This window comes from Atractosteus spatula, chromosome 3 (assembly GCF_055471065.1).
Source record: "Atractosteus spatula isolate fAtrSpa1 chromosome 3, fAtrSpa1.hap1, whole genome shotgun sequence".
NCBI classification, from domain to species: domain Eukaryota; kingdom Metazoa; phylum Chordata; class Actinopteri; order Semionotiformes; family Lepisosteidae; genus Atractosteus; species Atractosteus spatula.
Window position 1 is genome coordinate 75622415 of NC_142708.1, and position 22995 is coordinate 75645409.

At 47.7% G+C, this 22995-nt stretch overlaps 1 protein-coding gene across 3 annotated transcripts in view; it reads left to right on the forward strand.

Moving 5' to 3' along the window:
• Positions 1–3962: 3962 nt before the first annotated feature.
• LOC148838768 (MAP/microtubule affinity-regulating kinase 4-like) overlaps positions 3963–22995 on the forward strand; it is a 46093-nt gene continuing 27060 nt past the window's right edge. For 2 of the 3 annotated variants that reach the window (XM_088911770.1, XM_088911771.1), the window contains exons 1-3: positions 4790–4968; positions 16234–16431; positions 19356–19409. In XM_088911770.1, coding sequence (XP_088767896.1) covers positions 4918–4968; positions 16234–16431; positions 19356–19409 — 303 coding nt within the window. In that variant the 5' untranslated portion in view covers positions 4790–4917. Of the gene's footprint in view, positions 4969–16233; positions 16432–19355; positions 19410–22995 lie in introns of all 3 variants that reach the window. The other variant, XM_088911769.1, reaches the window with a different exon arrangement.

Below are 22995 nucleotides of genomic sequence, written 5' to 3' on the forward strand. Positions count from 1 at the left end.
GCAAAAATATATAATGCAGTAACGCAGGGTGCAGTACTGTGCAAAATATCTGGGCTGTCCAACAGGACGGTGGTCCAACACATAAGGTCAATTATGCATCAAAGCCCTGGAGAAATGAAAGTACTGGTTTTCCATCAGGAAGTCCTGACATGGATCCTATTGAGTGCAGGTGGGATTTCTCAAACATTAATGTATGAGGAATCCAGGAACTGTATAAAATGTTTAATGAGGTGTTTGGTGTGGAATTCCCTTAACAGTCCTAAGCTGGAAGAACGGAAATCCAAGATATTCCTCTGGTTTTGAAATGTTTTCACAGCTTCTTGTGTGTTTTAAATGACAGTTTGACATTGTGATTGATTTAAAAAACAACCACTAATATATACAATATTCATAGACTTTTATACATAATTTGAAGGAACTCAATCATTGAGCATATTTCCTAGATCTTTTATACATTTTGTCTGTATTTGCATGTATTTACACAGTTGAAAAGTATTCTGATATAGGCATCAGAGGTCATTTGTTTTGAATCATTGAGTTGAAATGCAGAGCTGGCTGGGTCTAGTTGGTATTATCCAATTTTAACAGGACAGGTTGTACCAGGTCTTGTTCAAGTGGGGTTAGGAGGCCCAAAGTCATGGACCTGGTTTGGTGGGTCTTTCTTTAGCAGCTCCAGTGAATGATAAAGGCTGCTTGCATCTCTAAACTCTTCCTTTGTCTCTGACTGGGGATAGATTATTCTCACTTTTGCATTTAAATTGTCTTAATTGTTTCGCTATCAGTTGTGCCTTGCAAAATAAAACCACATCAGGCCACAGAGCATTTGTAATCTTAAACCTTCTCTAGTTCTGGGTTTGTGCTCACCTGTATGTGTTCCCCTTTCAACACGTGAAGTTTAATTGTGTTTGGTAACTTTGCATAGATCTTAACAGTTGATTAAGTTGATTACTGATCAGTAATTACTAATTGATTAGTTGGTACTAATATATTGTGAGCCTGCCATTGTCAACATGCCTACATTTACATTACTGGATCGCCCATCAAAGCAAATCCTGCTCTCAGCCTTTTAAAATGTCTTTTAATCTTGAAGATAAAGATAATGCTGAATACTTCCACTTAAAATATAGTTTCGGCTGACAAAAAGCAAATGTGAATGCAGCTATTATTATTATTATTATTATTATTATTATTATTACAAAGAGGGGGTAATGGAAAACCACAGATAAAATAAAGACAGTGGCAGTTCTGATCATAACTCAAAATCCAAGATGCCAGTTCTAAAGAAGGAAAAATAATATGTTCGTGAATTGAACCAACTTGTTCACACTGCCCAGTTCTGAGCTCATAAAAAGCGAGGGCTGCCTCAGTCCTTTTTTCTGTCTGCGGTCAGTGAGTGCTGGTGGCCTGAGTGTGTTCAAAGACCTGGCTGGGGATGTGCAGCTGAGATTTAGCGAGGTGAACACAGAGACCTGTCACACCTGAAAAGGGCTCCATGGCCGAAACGTTGTGTTTTCTTTCTTCTTTTTTAAGCATGAAATAAAGCTATTACTTGATCCTTTGCGACCTGTTATTTACATCTGAGCAACAGGGACTATTTTGATCTGTAAAACATACAATGTGATCTTGTTAGTTACATTCCAGTTGGCATCATAAAAGCTATACATCATAAAATGATACATTGACAGAACAGAACATTTTACACAGAGGCTGTTTGCTTACTTACATATTCAGTGGTTGGGCTGCTTGGGTTTCTGTGTACTTGGGAACATAAGAGTCTGAATCGGAGGCAGCTTACTGATCCCTGAAGATCATTTTCTCTTCTCTTTCTGAAGAAACCAAACGAGCAGCATCTCCAGACATCTCTGGCAGGTAGTTTTGCACACATACAGTTACTGTTGTTGTCAAGAAGTGGCTCCTGTCTCTTAATCCCAAATCTAGCCAGCAGCCATATCACCCTGCCACTCACAGCTGGCAGCCCACTGAAGCCAAGCAGGTGTGAGCCTGGCCAGTTCCTCGATGGGAGACCTTTGGGGAAAAACTAGTAGGGGCCAGTAGGGGGCGATCACCCTGCAGCCTGTATGGGTCTAAATACCCCCAGTATAGTGAAGGGGACACTGAAATATAAAATGGTGCTGTTCTTCGGATGAGACATAAAACCGAGATCCTGAGGTCATTAAAAGTCCCAGGGTGTTTCTCGAAAAGAGTAGGGGTATTATCCCAGTGTCCTGGCCAAATTTCCCCCTGGCCTTTACCAGTCATGGCCTCCTAATAATCTCCATCTCTGAACTGGCTTCATCGCTCTGCTCTCCTCCCACTGAGAGCTGGTGTGTGGGGAGAGGACTGGAGCATCATCCAGGTGGGGCTGCACATTGGTGGTGATGGAGGGGATCACCATGACCTGTAAAGCGCTTTGAGTGGAGTGTCCAGAAAAGCGCGATATAAGTGTAAGCAATTATTATTATTATTAAATCTATGATTCAGATTCTTACCTGGACACTCCCCTGAGCCCAGTTTCATTCTAGTCTGAGTGGTGACTTTATTTCATTTTGGCTTCCCACGTCAGGATTTCAACTGGACGTCTAGAGGCAGATAACTACAGTAACAATAATAAAGAGCTGCATTGCAACTTCTTGGCTGATGATCACCAGGGTTTTCCGCTTTCTGTTAATGGATGGATGAAATAAAGAGACTTTTTAAACACTTAAAGTTTGAGTTGTGAATGGAACCTTTCAAACAGATCAAAAACGCTGTCCTGTAAGTGTACTGTATTATTGTGAAGCTCCTCTTCGAGTGGTGACTGAAATCCATTGTACGGCACAGTCAGCTTTGTCCCGTCGTGAGTTTTTGCACACACCTGTCTTTGGTGGACTGCAAAACCACTGATTAGTCTGTTGGAAAAGAGCTGCCTGCTCAGTCCAGCACAGAGGAATCAGTGACTCTTATTTAGTGTGATAGAGAACCACACTGGGGCCCACGGCTGCTTTGCTTAATAGTCTGGCAGGAGCACGATATTCAGATTGACCCAGCTGCGGTTAGGAGAATAGGAGAGCTGCTTATTTTCATCACTTCAGAATTTTATTATTGGGAATCTTGCCCAGTTTTTTTCACATGACCCGTGTTTGATGATAGCAGTAATGCTTATGCAGTCAGATGCATGTTTGATTGAAAGCCACTATGTACAAGCATATATACAGCGCTGGAGAAGATGACTTTTAAACAGTAATACCTTACAGTGCAAGTTACCTGCGTAAAGTGTTTTTTTTAATTAATTTGAATGAGGGGGTAATTGCTTTGAGTTGTTAATATTACTGTTATAAACACCTCTTACTCTTGACTGGATGTCATTATAGGTGTTGTCTAATTTACACAGGTAAGAGGAAATGTGCTGCTGCACAGATTAACTATACAAACACACTGGACACGGAGGTAACTGATGGCTCTTCTAAATCTGTTTTCCTCAACATCTGGCTGTAGAAATCGATTCCTTCCTAGCCAATACCTTGCAGCTGTAAAGGATCACGTTTTTTTTTTAACTTGAACTTTTCCCAAAACTGTACATCGGACGTGGTCAACCAAGGAGGGCGTTTTAAAACCAGTAGCTAAATAATTACCTTTCTAGTAAGAAATGAAAGAATTCTAAAGAGGGGTCGTGGTCACACGCTACCTGCTTTTACGCAACGGTAACTCTGTCAGAAGTACAAAACCGAAATGTCTCTCCGCATTTTCCTCCCTGATTCACTTCAGTCCCGAAAGCGGGTTTAAACGAGCAGGGCCCTGTAACATTGCATCACTGTCCCCCCTCCTCCACCAGCCCGCCGTGAAGAAGCCGGCGAGCCGCTCTCAGCGCGCAGCCAACGTGCGCCGTACGTGCGCCGGTCTGCTCGCTCACTGGACGGCTTGTCTCTTTAAGAAGGTGGGGGAAGGGTAGGGCTGCCGAATTCGCTGTCCTGCCCTTTTTCTGTGGTCCTGACGTCCTTCCTTCTCCCGACTGTCACACAGTTTCGGGGATGTAGATGATTATTTTTAAGCAATTTAGCCGGTCCAGCTAGATTTCTGTCTTTTTGGGGGGCGTATTTCGCGTACATACCCGACATGGGGTGTGTTTTTGAAGCGGCAGCGCTTGTTTACCCCTCCAGACCGGAGCCCGGCTCGCAGGGTACTGTATAGTTCACGTTTTTATTTTATTTTTTTATGACACAAGGTATTTATTGGTGACTGGGTATTATTTTTTTTTTATCGGGGAAAAAAACAACAAAATACATCGCTGGCGAGATCATTGATGGACCGAAGATGGTTTTATTGCCGAAAAGGGTTTTTTCCCACTTATCAACGTTTTTGGACCGGCTCGGGCAGTAAAAAAAAAAACTGCTTTAATTTTCCTTTCTTCCTACCGAGATGGTATAACATTTGTTCTTTTTTTATTTGAGCTCTCGTTTTCGGTTATTTCACACATTGCCTTTCCTATTTCAAGTATGCTAGAGCTTTAATTGAACCGGAGAAGAAAGTGTTGTTTTTTTCACCCCCCCCTGTATTACAATGAAAGGGAGCCGAAATGAATTCTCTTCGTCTATGAAGCCGAATGAACCAGACGCTTGACGCTCTCTTCCTGAACCCCGGACTCCGGCGGCCCAACATGGACCGAATCTAGCTCGTCTGTCTGGTTTCCCCCTCTCTGGCTCTGCGCGTCGGTACCGGGACTGGTAGCGCTTCGGCCGGCTGCTGTGTTGCGGAGTCGCGGAAATGCGGCGGCTCTGAGGGGATCACCTCCGCCACGGGCTCCAGGCCGCAGGAGGGGCGGCGCAGCGCTCACGGACACTGGAATGTCGACTGTTATTTTAAATACAGTTTTAGTTTTGTAAATACGTAGCGTTCGTATACAGAGCCGCGTCAAGCAGGGGAAACTCAGGGAAAAAAAAAATGTCTTCTCGCTCAGCACTACCATCTGGGAACGAAAGGAATTCCGACCACGTAAGTTAAACGACTCCCCCCCCCCCCTCCCCGAAATGAATATCACGCTAATTGTCAGAATGGGCATAAGAGAGGGTTGCCAGTGAATTGTGCTAGCGCGGTCCCCTGTTTCAGCTGTGGGGGGGCTGTGACGGCGCTTTGTGAATAACATGACAGGCTTTAATAACACTAGCTAACTGCGCTCTCGCTGTGAGCTCTGCGGGGAGTATCTCCTTATACATCCACAGATCTGTATACATGCACCACGCACTGTAGCCTGCGTACCTGTGCGGCTTAAAAGAAGATGGTGAAACTGCCCTTTTAAACCCGGTATTTATCAGCAGCACGTGTGCACGTCAGATGAAAGCACAGAGCCGCTGTGAAGCGCGGAAAAGCTTGTAGCGCCGTATTGATGTTGTTCTGTGCACATTAGAGTTTGCGGTGCGCATTATGCATGATCGTCTCTTCTGCACCTGTACGCATTCACACGCATCGTCGTGAATCCCGGCTAGCAAGATGCCAGGGCAGGGCTGCTACCTCTCGGCGCCAGTGTAGCGCCTGTCTCGGACGTGGTTCGGTCGTGAGCGGCGCGGGCGGGCAGCTCGCAGCAGGCCTGGCGCGGCGAGGCAGGGGCGCACCGCTGGGTGACATGTCAGCGGAGCTGCAGAGGTGCCGGACTCGGGTTTTTACTGGGCGTCTTGCGCCCCGCGCGACAGCCGGCACGGCTGCTGGAGCCAGGCTGCCGAGCGCAGCAACAGTCTCGTCAACAACAATAAAAAATACGTGTGTTTTATTCCAGCCACTCCCACATGCTGGGAGCAGCGTAAATAAACTGTGAAGATCTTCTCCGCCGCACGGGCTTATTGCGCTGTTATAATTGTTTAAACCGCTTATGTGAGCAATAATAACCCAAGCACACCTACTTCTGCAATAATACAGGCAAAATGTAATGTGCTGAAAATCTCTGTGGTGAGAAGAGAGCTTTTTGCACGGTTGTCTTAAACGGGACGGAGAAGGTTGGAGATCAGCAATTGGTGAAGCAGTTAGCCTGAAAGGGTGGAAAAAGCCCACTCCTGTCATTATGGCCCTGACACGAGGCTGCAGACACGTGACTTTGTGGAAGGGAAATGGCGTGGAGAGAGGTGGGTGTGCGAGTGCTGGGGCTCCTGTTGTGTTTACTACACTGTCGGCTGCCCAGTCTTCGCTGTCACGAGCTCAGGGAGGGATGCAGCAGTGGCACAGCAGGAGGAATGGGATGGAGGGGCCCTTCCTCAGTCAGCTCAGGACTCCGGCCCTGTGGGTGGTGCAAAGGCCTGACCAGGTCCTTGGATCAATAAGCTGCTGGGAATGCACATGGGCTCGGTGTGCTCAGCTGAGCTGAGAGGGGGGGCTTCGTAACCCGACCTGCTTCCCTGTCTCGGCATCAGTGACTCCCCAGCTCAGGGGACACCCCGTGAGGGCACAGGGGTATTTCGAGGAAAGCCGTCCGTATTGGACTGTTTCTTCCCCAAGGCTGCCGGAGAGTTTTAGAGCCGGGTTCGGGCACAAGCCTTGCAGTGTGGCTTACAGTTCTTCCAGCCTGCCCCGCGTGAGCCAAAATCTTTCATTCTCGGCCGGCTGTGCCGAACATGGTCCTGTAAACTGGCTGCTGCTGTGTGACACGGAGCCATTCTGTAACAGCCTAGCGCACTGCTGTGCTGTAATCACTGCTCTCAAACCAGACGATCTGCGACAGAAACAGAAAGCATGGATGCAAAAAAAAAAATCTAGGCCAGCTGATTGCAGCAGAATAAATATCCTAGCTTACACAAGAGGCTTCATTCAGCCAGAGAGAGAGGCGAGGAGAGAGCAGCCATGTGGATGATCAACCAGGGCCAATCCTGCTGGAAATGATTTCATTTGCAGCTAAGGTTCAGGGAACATAAGCTTTCTCTTTGGCCCGGAACGCACATCAGCTTTCTGGGGAGCTCTGATGGGACCGCCGAGTGAATTGACCACTCAGCGTGCTGTTGTAGTGCAGGGACACCTTTCTCACGTCGGGCTGCACCTGAGAGTGCCCCGAAGGCTCCTGGCCCGATTAGCACAGCAGTGAAAACCACTGGAAAGAGCCGCAGTGAGATCAGTCTGTCCTGGTCTTAGAGCATGCCTCCTCCCGGTGAGCGCCATTGTAGGACAAAGAGGAATACGGTATAAGATGAGCGTGTATTTCAGAGGAAACACAGGGGCAGACTCTCGGCTACCCACACTTGAATCTGAGCTTCGGGCACTGAGGCCCCTGAGTCCCCACAGTCTGGATAGGGTGACGTGGGTATCCCCAAAGTCCTTCCTCCTGGGAAGCTAGGAACGAATCCTGTAAGAGGGCAGGTGGCAAAGCTGACTTGCAGGTCCCCCTTCGAGACCTGGGAGGCAACACAGCACCCAGCAAAAATCCATTTGATCACGGGAAAAGCCTGGAGAATCCCTATGGACTGAAAAGCACCTATAGCTGGACTCTGTGAGGCTGGCGCTGAACACCTTGCCACCACAAAGCAAGTTTTCAGCACTCTAGGGGGTCACAGATCTCAGGACTCGAACCGGAGTGCTCAAGATTTCTGCCTTTCACATGAAGCTGTACACAACCGTTCACGAGAAGCCAAAGTGTTTTTTAGGAGGGTCAGAGTGAGTGCTGTGCTCAGAAAAACAGATCCAAAACAGAGACTGTTTGTCAGGGAGAGGTTTTGATAGGGTCATGGATTCCTTGAGTTTTAATTCTCCTCCGAGCTGCCCTTCTCACAAATATCTAGTTTTGTAAAAATGGTTTTGTTCAAAGCTTGGTGAAGTAAACCTGTAGGACTTCACAAGGAGCCTTGCTGTTTTAGGATGGTGCATTACGTCAATAAAGACCTTCCAAGATTCAGCACACCAAGACGCTGGAATACAGACGTCTGTGTCATATCAGTGCCCTAGGAGCTTTTACCTAAGGAGCTACTGGCTGTCTTAGTAACTTGGGGTGGAGCATCCAGTGACCGGCACTTGGTTTGGGGAGGGAGAGGGTCCCCTTTGGTAGTTTTTTGCTTGCTGTGAAGTTAAGCAACTGCCCCCTGTTGGCACGGTTACTGTGTTGCAGGCACCGACCGCGCTGAGTTTCTACAGGCGGTCTGTAACTGCTGCAGGTGCGGTTTAGAGTGATGTTCTCCTGTTTCTTGGCTAGTGGTTTGCCATGGCCGCGTTAGTTCTGCATCAAGCTTGCTCGTCCTGTTGAGCTCGGGCCCGTATGTGCAATCCCGCCACAAAACGGAAGGAAACGACAAAGTCAGCTGACCACGTGTAGAAGCACTTGGTTTGTGATGTCGAACGAACAGGACAGCCCCTGAGAGAAAGATGCCTTGCGTTTCTGCTGATTTTATTTCATGTATCGTGCCAGCGTGGTGCTCCGAGTGCTCAGAGTGATCAAAACATGCCGGGGGGCACTCGTGAAAACTATGTTGCCGTGTCGACGACGGAACAAATGACGCAACACACATAATGGTAACCATGGAAACGCCCATCTCTCAGAAGTGTCAAGGTGGAGATCTTAATTCAAGTTTGGTTTCTTTTTAGCGAGGGATTTATTTTGCTCAAGAAATCCAGAGAGGAAAATCGGAAAACGACTGTACCAGGCCCTCTATAGAAAACCCGCCTTATCTATTCAGTTTTCCCTTTTTGCTCTCGCTGCACCGAAGCTCATCTCTTTCTGCTGAGCTGCTCTGCGAAGTGTGTTTGTTGATGAGACGTAGTGTTTCTAGCAGCAGTGTTCGGCCGCCGCACAGAAGTTCTGTCTCCGTCCGTCTCGCTGTTTTTTTGAAATCAGGGCTTTAATTTCATAACGTTCCCCCCGCATTCCTGGTGTAGCTCCATCTCGTACTCTGTGAGGCACAGCCCTGAGGCAGCAGCGTGTGCCAGTGTCTCGTGTGGAGGGGTGGTGTCTGGGTATGGCCTGGGGAAATAAGCCGGCGTGCTTTCACAGTGGTGCCAGCACAGTGGGCGACCTCCCTGGGGCTCCAGTCTTACTGAAACGGGGTACGTGAAACTAGGAGCGTCTTTCATTTGGATCAGGGTAAAGGCGTGGGTCAGGAAAGACCCCTTCTCCGACACATACAGCGCCCCACGTGGTGATGAGCCCAGCGTGCTTGGTTTTCAGATGGAACCAGAAGGCCCTTACTTGGATGCCAGATGTTGGACACCCTGGACCTGTGCGATCAGAGAATAGCGAAAGGGCCTCTCGGCTACCCGTGTCCTTGTTTTACTGATTCTTTATGCACAACAGGAGCCTCTTCTGTTCTTTTATTCAAGGGGCTTTTCGCTCGTTGTGCAGAACTCAACGCAGAAGTGGACGTCTTATAAAGGAGTGCGTAGGGATTCACGGTGTTCCAAGAAACCAGAGCTGGGATTGAAGTCCAGTTTCCAGGTGCTGTTGGATGCAGTGGACGGTGGAGCTGGAATCTGTGTAATTTCCAGCTCTCGGGAGTTAGGTGCTTGGGTGAGGTGTAAGGAAAACTGTTGTTCCCTTTCTGTTGAGAGTTTTGGACTTCAAGGGTGAGCGCTGGAATCAACAGGCAAGTCTGACCTCCAGGACACAGGTGGACTCTACGGGGAAGTGCGTTCAAGACTGAGAAGCAGAGGGACAAAGGGTTGTGGGAGTATGGAACAAGCTGTCATCCATGTCATTGAACAACCGTGTCTTTTGAGGCTAATGCCAAACCAAACCATGGCTTCCTGGTGTCTGTCTATGTACTTAACGGTGACAGTGTTTCTGAAGAATGTGCTGCTGCTCTGTAGCTGTTCCTCTTTTTTTCTCCTGAATAATCAGCAGATTATTGGGGTAGGGTCTTCCAGCACTGTGCTGATGGAGGGAGATCCTTAGTTAACTTCGGCTCATAAAGCCATGCTGACTGTACACCCTGGACAAGAAAGCCCCTGTAATCGCAGTTAAAAAATTCAGTTGGAGTCCGTGGAAGACCGGAAAGTGGCAAAGTGACACCAATACGCCACGCGAATCTGGAGTAAGGCCGAGTCCAGATCAACAGCAGTGAGATAACCACAGTAACAGCTGGTTTTAGGGATTTTTGTTTTGTCTCAAAGGTTGCGTCCGTTTACGAGCACATGAGATTCCCTGTTGCTAAGCAGGTTGATCTCCCGTCTGGTTTTCACACTGCGGCTCCAGCCAGAAAGCTGGCCATGTCAGGCGTAATATCAAAGAGTTAACTGGCACAGACAGGAACTTAAAGTAAAAGAAATAGGAAGTAATGCTCTTGTGCTTCATCGGTACAGTTTGTGCAAGAGCCCTGCAGGAGTTAAAATCTGGAGTAGACAAAGCTGTTTTGCAGTGGGACTCCTGGTTGCAGGCCTTCAGTGTTCAGCCTGTCTTGCCTCTACGGTTGTCAGAGAAGGATAGGATCCCTGGACCCCATCGTGTCTGCTCTACAGCATACGGACTCCCCGTGAGTCAGCATCTTCAGCTTGTTCTCCATAACCACAGGGCTCTGTGTGAGGAGGTGCAGACTGCCATCGCACAGCAGCTGTGCTAAGAGCTCTGTAGGGGCTGCAGGCTGTGTTTTCTCCAAGCCCCCCTCCCCCAGTTGATAAGAAAGAAAGCCACATCTTCGGCGGCTGTCGCTTAGATATTATCTCTGTATTTTTTTTCATTTAAGGGACGCACTCGCTCCCTGTTCTGCTTCACAGTGAGGTTTTGTGTTGACCTCGAGAAACGAGGGATGTCAGCGTGTTCCTGCCCAGTCCGCGCGTGCGAAACTGTTATAGAAACTCCCTCAGCATGCCGACTCGGCTGGGGAGGAAGTTGCAGTGCTGGTGGGTTGTGAAATCTACCCGGCCCCACCCCTCCGCTCAGCCCCGTCTCCTCCTTCCCCTTCAGCCGCTGAAGAGACACGGGGGTCTGGCGGCCATGACCCCTCCTGCCCTGCCCCTCTCGCAGGAAGCCGAGGGGAAGGAAGACCCATTGTTTTGGCTGCTGTCAGGGACAGCCAAGCCAGGCTGCAGGACTCATGTGAGCTGGGAGTAAACCCACATGCATCAACACACACAATCATTCTACTCTTTTTACATTTTTTTGCATTTATGCAGCAGCTCCTGTCCATATAGTCTTACTTTCCTTTTTCCTTTCTGAACAGGGCCTCTATGTCAGCCACTACTACCCGCTCAGACGCCTGTGTGGTTTTTAAAATTAGCCCGCAGTATCTCTTCCTATGAATGTGTATAGTATACAGTGGGTGTTTCCGAGAGCATTTATTTAGAGACACTTCTCTCTCTTTTCTCTTTAGAGACGAGCTTCTCGTGTGGGCAAGCTGCCTTCCTTTTTATAGCACCATTTGAGTCTGGTCTTTTAAAAAGTGTCCGTGACCACAGGGCCTGGTGCTCTCTCTCTTTCTCTCTCAGGAGCCCAGCAAGGCTACTGTGGCGGGGCCAGACACTCTGAACACATCATGGCTCAGCGGAACTCTGTGCCTGTGATGGTAACACCGCACTGCTGGTGGGGGTGACAAAGAGAAATAGATGGACCCTCTCTTTGATGTGTGTGGGCCCAGACTGCTTTCCACAGTGCCTTTTGTGTCTTGTGGGTGGGTGGGTGGGTTAGATGGTCAGCCATTTCATTCCTTTTCCCACTTCCTGTTTTGCGGTTCCGTTCTGCTTTGCGTAGACGGCGTGTTCTCGCTCTGTTCGCCGCCTGCGGAGAACCAGCCAGCCCCTGGGAATCTACCTGGCTTCCCAAACCAGTCCGGCTCCGCCCGGAGCCCCTCGCTGTAAATCTGCACTGGCTGCCAGCTGGGGGCCCACACTCCGGCCCTGAAGCCGATACCCGGGCTTCTTTCAGGAGAACCTTGGATCACTTAGCGTGTAGCAGTGAAACAAGCTGAACAGGCTGAATGGCTGCCTCTAGTTTGTCATCGTTACTGTGTTTAGTATGTGGAAGGAGTGTACTGTATAAGGCAGGAGAAGGTTGTGAGCTATTTGGTTTACAACTGTAGACTACTTAATGGAGAAATAAACGCATTGAGGTGTTGGCTATTTATCTCGTAATCTGTGGTCACTGTGTTTTGTATTCCTGTTTACCAGAAGTAAGAGGCTTTTTACTAAAAAAAGATCTCCAGATTTTTTTCATAAGGGTGCAGTCTCACGAGATGCCAGTGTGCACTTTCTCTTGGGATTTTCAGTGCCCAGAGAGCCAAAGCCAGGGTACCTCTGTCCTGCTCCATCCCACCCGAGCATCAGCAGAGCTTGTGATTAAACCATAATTTGGAATTGTCTTTTAATTAAATGTAACCATTTCAGTTTCTACTCAACTCACAAGCACTCCTATAGCTCACTGAAAATTTCTGACACCCTCATTGCTGAGGGCACATGAAAAGGTACAATTAGTAAATTATACTTATTATTGAAATTAAGGGTCCAATTAAGCCATTGAGAGGTACTTTCAAACAGAACCTACAAGACAGTGTCCTGTAGTGAAGAAGGTATCCTGGCCTCAGGTTGTTTTTTTCGCGTGAAGGTGCAGCCCCATTCTGTTGTGATGTTTTCAATTCCTTCTACCTCGATTCATATGAAAATGTTTCTTGCTTAAAACTCAGTCATAAATATTCCCACGTGGTGTGGCGTGTGTGTCCCGTTCTGACTCACTTGACCACCAGGTCTGCTGCGTACACTGCTTTGGTACTGTCGTCGTAGATCCTTTACTGTTAGTACCGTAGGTTCACCCTGTTGTTTGGCACCTTAGCACAGAAACGCTGAGGGCGCAGTGTTCGATGTCTGATTCTTACTTTGACTGGTACCAGATTAACGACGGTGAACAACCCTGAGAATGTAGAGGGCTTCTTGTGGTTGATCGTGCGACGGGGAGAGGTGAGGTACCCGGAGAGGAGACTCTCCAGATGCGCACCAGGTGCTGAACAAGCCTCTCGCTATGAGGCCGTCGTTGCTGTGCAGGTCTGCACGTGATCCTGCCCATTTCTGGTATGGTTTTTTATTTGTAGTCTGGAGGGTGCAGGTTCCAGTCAAGGCTGGGTCATCGTCGGCTAGTGCTACAGAGGATTTTGCATTTCGCTTTTTGTCAGGAGCTGTGTTACGATTTTGTAGGGGTTGAGAACTGTGGCTTTTTCTCGTCTTCTCAGTGGTGCAGCGCTACACACTTCGGTGCACCTGAGAACTGGTTGCACCGTGAACCACGTCCTCTGCCTGTCTCGGGTCAGCAGGCCTGTCCCAGGGGTCCTGCGCGGGTTTTTGATGCGAAAGGCCGGGTGCTCGTCTGCACCGGGGAGCGGTGCCCAGGAGAGCTCTCCTGCCAAGATGCCTTCCTGTTCGGCGGTTTGCGGGGACCTTGGCTGCAAAGGTCTCTCAACCACAAAAAAAGACAACCCAGAATGTAAAATAGAAATCTCTGGGGCGAGCGCCGCCTGGCTGGGGCGTCTCAGACACGGCAGCGCCTCGTCGCAGTAGGACCCGCACTGGCGGGACCAGGAAACCCCTGGTCAGCATTGCGGTGGGAGGGCTCTTCTTGGAAGCAGTCCTTTCGGTGGAATCCCCCAGTGTGTTGTTATTACTGTGCCTGAGCCACAGCGGGCAGATACCACAGATCTGATGTCTCTGCTCTTCTCGCAGTTGGCAGCGGCCCTCTGGGTGTCCGCACTTTTTGGGGGGGATTGGTCAGATTTTTTGGGGGGGAGGGGGGCGCACCAAATGCCCTTCCCCCACTCACATGTCTGCAGGGATGGAGCTCGTCCAGTCGGCTGACCCTGAAGGCATGGGCAGCGGTGATCAGACTACGAGAGCCGGGGAATCGATAGGCTCTCCCCGAGGGAGGCAGGAGGGGGGAGAGACATGTGGATGCAGACAGGAAAAGCCTGGGTTAGAAAGAGGAAGACACCAGCTGGAGAGAGGGAGAGAATCAGAATTATTTTTTGGGGGGTGGGGGAGGAGGGCTTTTTTTCTGCTGGGGCATTTTTCAAGAGTTTTTTGTGTGAAATGGGCACAGAGAGACAGGAACGAGGGGGGCTGAATGACAGGGTGGGGATTTGGGTGAAGAACAGGAATAAGGAGAGGAGCTGCTGGATGGGAGGGGAGGGATGGGGGGGGGGGGGCTGAGCAAGACTGCTGAGAAAGCCAGAATGAAAACCAGAACACTGCACACAACCTGCTCGCCTGCAGCACTTCAATCTCCCTTTGTTCGCATGTTTTGTTGAAATGTCCCCCAAAAATCCCTGAAACATAGAAAGGGGGTGTCCCTGGACTACAAACAACGTTTTCAAATAAAACCAAGAAAGGCACCTAAGTTTAAATCTAAAGGTGCCAAAATGTGTGATTTTGGGTCAGTTTTCACTCCCGGTCTTGAGTGTCATTTGAGCTGCCTCCCGAGACACAAACTGAAATGGGACTTTCCCCCAAAGACAGGAATGGCACATTAACACTGTCTTCAGCTCCCGATTCGTTCGGCTGCGTCTTGCCAGGACGGTTCAGTAGAAGGAGGCTCGTCTCTTCTGTGCTGTGCAAGATCTTGCCCCTTGATTGTCTCCATCAGTTGTCATTTATCTACATTTTGTTTCTTTGTCAGCTGGGATGCTTCTAGACCAGCTCCACTCCTTTATTTCACCCTCCCAGAGATTTGTTTTTTATCCATAAATAGAATTTTTGCTTCTCAGGCGAATGTGGGCAAGACAAATGAGACAAAGTTGTGCGGCAAGTTTTTTCCCCTTCGGGGCTGAAGAAACTGCAAGTTTGTCCTACAAATGACGAAGGAAGTGCAAGAGCGAAAATATACTGCTTAGTATTATTATAGGTTTGCACAACAGTGCAGTCAGATTCCCTGAAAACAAGGTACCAGGCCCAAAAGATTTAGTGCAATAGAAGAATCTGAAGTGGCTCGTTCTTTTATGCAGTGGGAGTCCGGTTTCCTTTGACAGTGTGCCGAGGGTGTCAAGGGGTTGTGGCTGGGGTAGATCTTTCACAGTTGTGTAAGTGGCCTTGTACAGTTCCTTTACCCCAAAGGAGAATTGTGTTTATCACATGCTTTCCTTGAACTGCAGATACCCTTCAGAGGAATGACTGCATGTTTTGGAAGTGCATGGTATTATAAAAGGGATCATTAACCTCCATAGTTTGCAGATGCAGGGTCTTGATGTTGCTGCCTTGCAAAGTGCATATACAGACACCTGAGTAGTGTGTTCTAGAAACACATCCCAAGGCCACATTCTCACGGAAATTATGAATTGATGGGGGAGACTCGAGCACAGTGGTCTCTGGTGCAGTGGTGACCCAGTGCATTGCAGTGCAAAACAGAAGCTGATAATGAAATTGCAGACGGCCAAATGTTGAGGAACAGCTGGAATTTTTTTGCTGGGTTTGGGTTCATTTTATCGTGGCACAGCTTGGAAATCCTGGTCTATAGTTGTTACGCAAACGGCATGAGGTTGAAGCAGAAACTCTGTCATTTAAAAAAAAAAACGTCGTTTGACAAAAGAACAGCTTTCTGCTGCATTTTTAAGAGGATCTTCTTGGTTGCTCAGTTCAGGTCAGTAGAAGCTGTGGTGGTATACTGTATATTCTTCATTTATTTATTTCTTCTGGAGGAGAGGGCTATAGTCTTACTGTGCGTGCAATAAATTACATGTGGCAACCCACTGGCCCAACACAGCCACAGGCTGGTTCACAGCAGGGTTCTGTCTTCGAAATAAAACAAATAAAATAGCAATCGGATGAGAAGCTGCAGTGAGAGACTCATCAAAAACTGGCTGATGAGAGAGAGAAAAAAGGAGATGCAAAGAAGATGCAGATGTTACAGAATAAACTAACCTTTTGCTGGAAAGCACTGCCAGTGAACTGCAATCCAGTTTGATTTTCTTAGAAAATGAAGCTCTTTCGGGTGAAACACGGGATTATTCTGAAAGGTTATTGCTTCAGGTCAGCTTTTTTCTCCTCAATTTTTTTTTAAGTCGTCATGAAAAAAAAATTGAAATAGTCAACACAGCAGAGAAAGTAAGACATTTTTTTCAGGAGTGGAAAAATTAAACTTCTCAAAAGCTGTCCTGTCTCTCTCATAGGTGTTATAGTTTTTTTTTTCTTCCCGTGTCGAAACGGTCTCAGAAAGACCTCATTCGAAAACGTTTTTTTTCCTTTGTGATGTGGCGGCCTGATGAGTCCTGGAATGGTGTTCGTCGGGGCTGGGGCTTGAGGCAGTGCAGCTGCTCACGTGCAGGCAGCGATTGAGCTAGTCTGTCGCTCACGGAGGCCTCTCCACCTCTCCCCGTCTTGCTCTTTTCCCAGCATGCCTCGCTCACAGGCAGCCGCTCGGAGAAGGGCTCCGGCTGGTCGAGCCGCTCCCTGGGCGCCCGGTGTCGGAATTCCATCGCCTCCTGTTCCGACGAGCAACCGCACATCGGCAACTACCGCCTGCTCAAAACCATCGGGAAGGGTAACTTCGCCAAGGTCAAGCTGGCGCGACACATCCTGACGGGGAGGGAGGTAAGAACTTGACGCGGGAAGATGAGCACCTCAGATGTGTGCTCTTTAAAGCCTACCGTACCTCACAGTGAGTCAAAGACAGCCTGCTTATTCATTAGGAAGAGTATCTGTGTTTTGTACAAAAGTGTGCCGTCCCATACCCAACTCAGGTTACAGGGCAGAGAAGCACCAGGTTCACTCTTCAGTTGGGCAGGGAAGGTAACAAGGTGCCCAGTGTCCATGATGAAGCTCAAGTCTAGTAACCAGGCAGCATCAGCACCACTCTCAAGCCATGTGATACTGCTGAGCTATGAGCTGGTGTTGACTGTGGGAATGAATGATCATGTACTGGTTTACCCCCTTCACTGGACCGGGCAGGAAATAATATAGGCAGAGCCATAGTTTTTTGTTGAGGTCTTTAGAATAACTGTCTTACTCTAAATTCGTTTTTGCATCTGCATGCCATTCTGATGCACGTGATTGCTGAGCTAAGACCACAGGGGTGGGTTCAATGGCCACAGGTTCTAGAGCAAGCCTGCTTCCCCACTTCTCAAATAACTCCAGAATCATCAGTTTTTTCATTCTGGCAACTGCCATTCAGCGTTTCCAAACCTGGTTTGCTGCTTAAAAGATGTTCTCCAAGCAAATGAAATTGGAGACGTGGTACAAATAGTCCCATACACAGCAGTTAGAAAGCCAGCATGAGGTCATGGCTTCTGTGTGCAGGTGTCTACTGTGGGTTTAGTTGCCCACAGATTTCTTCATACCACTGATACAATGTAACTGAAAGTAATTTTTCCATTGTATTAAGTATTCTTGGTGATGGTTGAGGCAATGTAGAACCTACCCCAAATGTTTAGGGTGCAAGGACAGGCTACTCTGGAGACGAGACACACACATAGACGATTTGGAGACAGCGTTTCACCCAGCCATTATGTCTTTGACATGTAAGAGGAAAACTTGCGGAAATTCACGGCAGACGATCACCTTAGAGAAGATGCCCAGAGGGCAGTAATGCTCACTGTGAAAGTTGTTTTTAGCAAAACAACAAATCCATTTTGTATTTGTTGTCTACTGTAAGTACAGTAAATGAAACATGAAACTTTGTAAGCATATCAGTGCCAGATACTGCAAAAAATAAATCTGATAAACAAAAATTACACATGTTATCATTAGGAATTTATTTGGCTGTTGTTTTCATCCAAAGTGACATACATGTGTTCCCATTTATACACAGCTGAGCATTTTACAGGAGCTATCTGAGCTACATTCCTTGCTCAAATATACAATAGCAATGCCCGACCTGGGGTTTGAACCCACAGACGTCTAGTTCTGAGTCACTGCTGCCATAGTTTTCTCTACATACAGCGGTCAAGATTACCAGTGTACCCGAAATCAATATTTCATTGATCCTCCTTAGAGAACATACAGCAGGTGCTTCCTGTAGCCTTTTAACTGACTCGGGCACTTCTCGTCGAGATTTCTGCCGCTCCTCCATGCAGAACTTCAGCCCTTCTTTTGACAGTTCATCCTAGGAATATTCTGTTGGAATATGAGGTCTGGAGACTGTGACACCTGATCCAGAAACGTTTTTTATGCTTTCTTATCCTGCTGGAAAGTCCATGTTTGCAACCACACTCCAGCATCTTCGCAGGAGGAATCAGTAGTGGGATTAAATGTCATGATATTCTTTGAAATTCTTCCCTCCCTGAATTCTAACAAAGGCTCCAGGATCAGGGGATGAAAACAGCCCCGCAGCCAAGCAGATCTGCCTCCGTGCTTCACCAAAGGGCAGACATTTTTTTCCAACATCAACTTCAGCATTCTGGGCTGAACATACTCCTCATACTGTTTCACCCAACTGGGAATCGGTTAGTTATTTGAAAAATTCATATCTTGGAAATCTGGCTGACCAGGAGACGTTGTATCCTGATGATCCCAGATAGTTTTGAAGATTCCTAATTGTTGTCTCTGGGTGTGAAGGAGCCCTCCAAACCACCTCTCTTACTGTAGATTTTGGTAAAACCTTCAAAAGACGTCCACTTCCTGATGGGGTCCTCTTCTTTCTTTAACTTGTAGGTGATGAACAGTAAATTTGAAAATGGGATGTCTTATGATTTTGTAGAGCTATCACTAGAGTTGTGGAGGTTGATAATGTTTCCTTTAGATCTTTTGACTCTGTCATTCCACGTGACAGTGCTTCTGTGTTCTGCCTCAATTAAAACCCGATGACAATCAGTGTGGATTCCAGAAGCCTCTATAGTCTTTCTGCGGCTTTATGAAAGTACTAGATTTCTAAAACATTCAGAGGATTGTTTCACTGGCATTTATTTTTGACAAATTGCCAGGGTGTGAATGTCATGTATTTGAACACAAGTATTTTCTAGACATTTGAATAGCTTTTCTCCAGATGCACCAGTTTGCTACAGTACCACCTTCTGAAGACCAGCAGGCCAGGTTAACTGGTGTCTCATTGTTGTCCCTTTGTGCTTGCCCTACAGTGGACTGGTGTCCATTCCAGAGTAAAATCCTACCTTGTACCCTGGGCTTCTTGGATAGGCTCTGGGTTGCCATGAGTCTTACTAGAATGCACTGCTCTCTGATAATGTGTGGATGGATGTTTTTGCAGTATTGAATACCGAAAATCTTCCTCATCTTCATTTGCTCACACAACAAATACTGAAGGCTCACTTGATTTTTTTTTACTTAACACAGCCCTTGTTGTGAATACTGGGTGTGAATAAATGTGGACCCACTGTATATGCATTGCCAGTAAATCAGCTCCTTTCCTGGTGAAACTTACAAGTCCTCCACAACTCCAACAAGTCCACATGTGCAATTTACTAAGATAAAAACTGAAATGTTTTATATTACATCAATAAGTAATGTTGTTATGTAAAGTGCAGGAATCTCCATACCTATTATTTATTATTTCTTTGTTTCAGGTTGCAATAAAAATTATTGACAAAACTCAGCTGAACCCTACCAGCCTGCAAAAGGTGAGTCCCCTGGTATTGATTTCATTTCAGGGTGTAATAACGAAGTCCAAAGTGCATCCAAAAGGGCTAAAAAAAAAAACGACTTCTTCAAAATAGCGATTCACCCCACAAGATTAATGCTCAAAATTAGCTGTCAGTAACTGCCAACCATTAAGTTTGGGAACTACAATGTAAGATTTAATATTTGATCTGAGAGGCAGTTAGAATAAAATGTTTGCTTTGAAGTGACAGAACTGTGATGATTTCTGCAGCTGGATGTAGATAAATTCTAAGTATTTCAAGAAATATAAAGTTTGTTAATTATTTATCTCTAAGTGCTGTGGCAATATCACTTGCGCTGTCTCCTGTGGAGTTCAATGCCTTACCAGGGAGAGTAGGTGGAACCTTTGGAACTGCTACACATGTGACTGAAGAACCTTGGTTTCTGTCGGTTGGTATTTGCAGTTTAAATTATCTTGTCAGGACAGATGAAGTGAAAATATCCAGAAGAATGGTTTGCATGCATGCAACACGGACATAAGGCGTAAAGGTTTTTGACTGATAAGGCGCAGGTTCAAACTAGTGCATTCTGAACTCAGCAGAGACCTCTGCTGTGCAGAATGGCTGTAGTGTGCCACCCGTGGGTGCTGCAGTTCACTGGTAGATTAATTGGGTCCTTTTGGATTCTGTGGGACCAAAAATGCGTCCCCCTGTATAAAGGAATGATTTTATTCCACCATCTGCATGACCGCTTGAGATGCACAGGCTTCAGCCTGGTTGCAGGAGTGAACTGTAAACCGCATGCTGTGGATGTTATTGGCACCCACGGGTTTCCACACTGTTTTTAATCTCTGCAGGGACAGCCTGATCCCACAGTAGGTTAACCTGAAATAAAAATGTAGTGAAATCTAAGAACTATATGAAGTGAATAGAACGGAAAGCGAAATATCATAAATATATTTCTTCTTCATATTCATTCCGGCTGGTGCGGTAGGCATGTGCAAACATTTGGTTTTGTCAGATCTCTCTTGACAATGGAGTTCGAGTGTGCATCTGATTGAGTCATGTGTAGCTAGGCCTTTCTTGGGGTACCCCTGGAGCTCCCCCATACAGCAGTTAGAGAACCATTAGCCTAATCTGCAGTCTGTCCCACCACTTCTCTGGAAGGCAGTCAGGCTCTTGTGAACATGGCGGCAGGGGCAGCGGCTGCTCTGCACTGTTCCCTCGCAGGAGACAGCAGGTCCCTCTTGCTCTCTGTGCGCAGTCATCTGACCCTGAAAGCTGCAGGAGTCCAGTCCAGAGCAGGGCTGGAAGATCCCTCGGGCCTCTGTGAGCCTGCGGCAGGCCCGGTCTGGTATTTCCCTGTGCGGCCCGGTTCTCTCCGCAGTGCCTGCTCCGATCTCGCTCGCGGACTCTTACGCACGCTTACACGGTGTCCCTCTCGTTTCCCAGACTCCTCCTTTGCCTGAGATGTTAATTGAATCTCAAGGAGAGTAGGATCTTTTATTTGTTTTTTTTTTGCTTCCTTAGAAAGACGCTGTGGGAAAATGCCGACTCCCTGTCAGCGCGCACACCCCCTCTTGCTCTGCTCCTGTGTGGTGAGAGGCACTCTGCCTGGTGTACAGTGCCCCCCCGCCCCCTGCCCTCTGTCCCTCACACACTCACTCATCCACACTGGAGCATCCACTGCCCTATCACGTTGGCCTGCTTTTGTCAGGCTCTAACAGGGGTGCTTTACCAAGACAGGCCCCTCAAGGACCCCCGCCCCACTGCCTAAGCTGTCTCTTTTGTTTGCCTGTCTGGAATGCTGGCCTGGGTCATTGAGGGGGGGGCTTGAATGGAGGATGTATAGCTTCTCTCCCCTCCCCCTCCTGTGAAGTCCTGGGCAGCCCCAAAGCACCGTCTGCTCTTAAAGCCGTAGCGTCCCCTTTCTGCCACAGCCCACCGTGATCTGGGGGTCCCTGGTCCCCACCCTACCCCCCTGTTTCCATTCTCCCGCTGATCCTCGCATGGTATAGATACGGGAGTGCGAATCAGAAATCTCCTCTTCTGCCTTTTGTATCCTAATTAAAACAAGGTAGCCCAGACTCGCGTGCTTGTCGTCCCACTACACAAGGACTCCATCTCCCAGCTCATTCCAATTGACAGCCAGTAATTAAAGTTCCAGTGATGAACTATAAACTATATAAAAGTATAAGTGTAGTTAAACTATACAACAATTTATTATATAAAATTATTTACTAAAGCAATACTGCAGGTCTGCAATAAACAGTAGTTCTGTGGCTCAGGATCTGCGCCTGTGGCTGGAAGGTTGCTGGTTCATATCCCGCGGCCGGCAGAGGAATCCTACTCCACTGGGTCCCTGAGCAAGGCCCTTAACCCCAAGTGCTCCAGGGGTGCCGAATGGTTGCTGGTTCTAGTTTGCAAATTCTGCTGCAGAGGGAAGGGCACTGCCAGCTACTCCCCCGACACCACTTACAGCAGTAACCTGGTGAGCTGATTAGAGACCTTAGACGTCTCCAAACCCAGAACTGACCAGGACCAGCCCTGCTTAGCCTCTGAGACCTGACAAGCTTGGGCTGCAACGCAGAAAAGCTGCTGTCAAGAAAAACACTCGTTTTCTCTCTGATGACAATTTCTTGCCTTGCCTGTGTTATGGTAAGATCACTTTATTGGCCATACACAATCTCTTGCATTAGGAATTTGTCTTTTCGCAGACCCCAGCTTGCTCTCCATGAGACACACAGACAGGGAGAGAAGCTGGGGGTCAGAGCGCAGGGTCACCCGTTTATACGGCGCCCCTGGAGCAGCTGAGGTTAAGGGCCTGACTCAGGGGCCCAACGGAGTAGGATTCCTCTGCCGGCAACGGGATATGAACCGGCAACCTTCCAGCCACAGGCACAGATCCTGAGCCACAGAGCCACCCCATACTTTTAACATCTTCATGTAGGTGTTGGAGATGTTGCAATCAACAAAATGTACAGAGTAATGTTCCAGTTAGCCTGTACTTGGTATTGTCCACATTGCAGCCTTCTGCATTGCAACAAAGACACACTGACCTCCTCCAGTGCCCACAAGTGCCAGTCTGAGGGTGGGAGGGTGTGTGGGGGTGGTATTTTGGGATGCCCCCCCCCGAAACATGTGGAGGGAAATAGCAGGGTACCCCCGCCAGCTGGTGTGTGAGCGAGCTCATGGTGGGATGGGTGCTGCGAGGGGGAGAGGTAAGACCATGGCTGACGGACAGATGCCAACCCTTCCCCCAGGTCCAGGCGCTTGTGGCCTGAACTTTTAGCAGCTCAAGCTGGGGCCATCTGGCACAACAGCGCAGATCAAATGGAGCATTCACACAGATCTCCGCAAAGTCTCCAGATGCCTGTTATTTTAAATCCCTGTTAGGGTGGCAAATTTATTTGCCCTTTAATTACGATGATCATAATTAACATTCTAATCATCATCTGTTTTGCTAAAAGAAAATAGTACTACCATTAGATAACAATTGATCTGTTTCAGATTATGGATGTCAGTGAGACAGTATCCTATTACTGTATGTCTGGACATCAGTCTGTTCGAATGTACTAGAAAGAAAGGTACAAGCCGGAATTTCAAT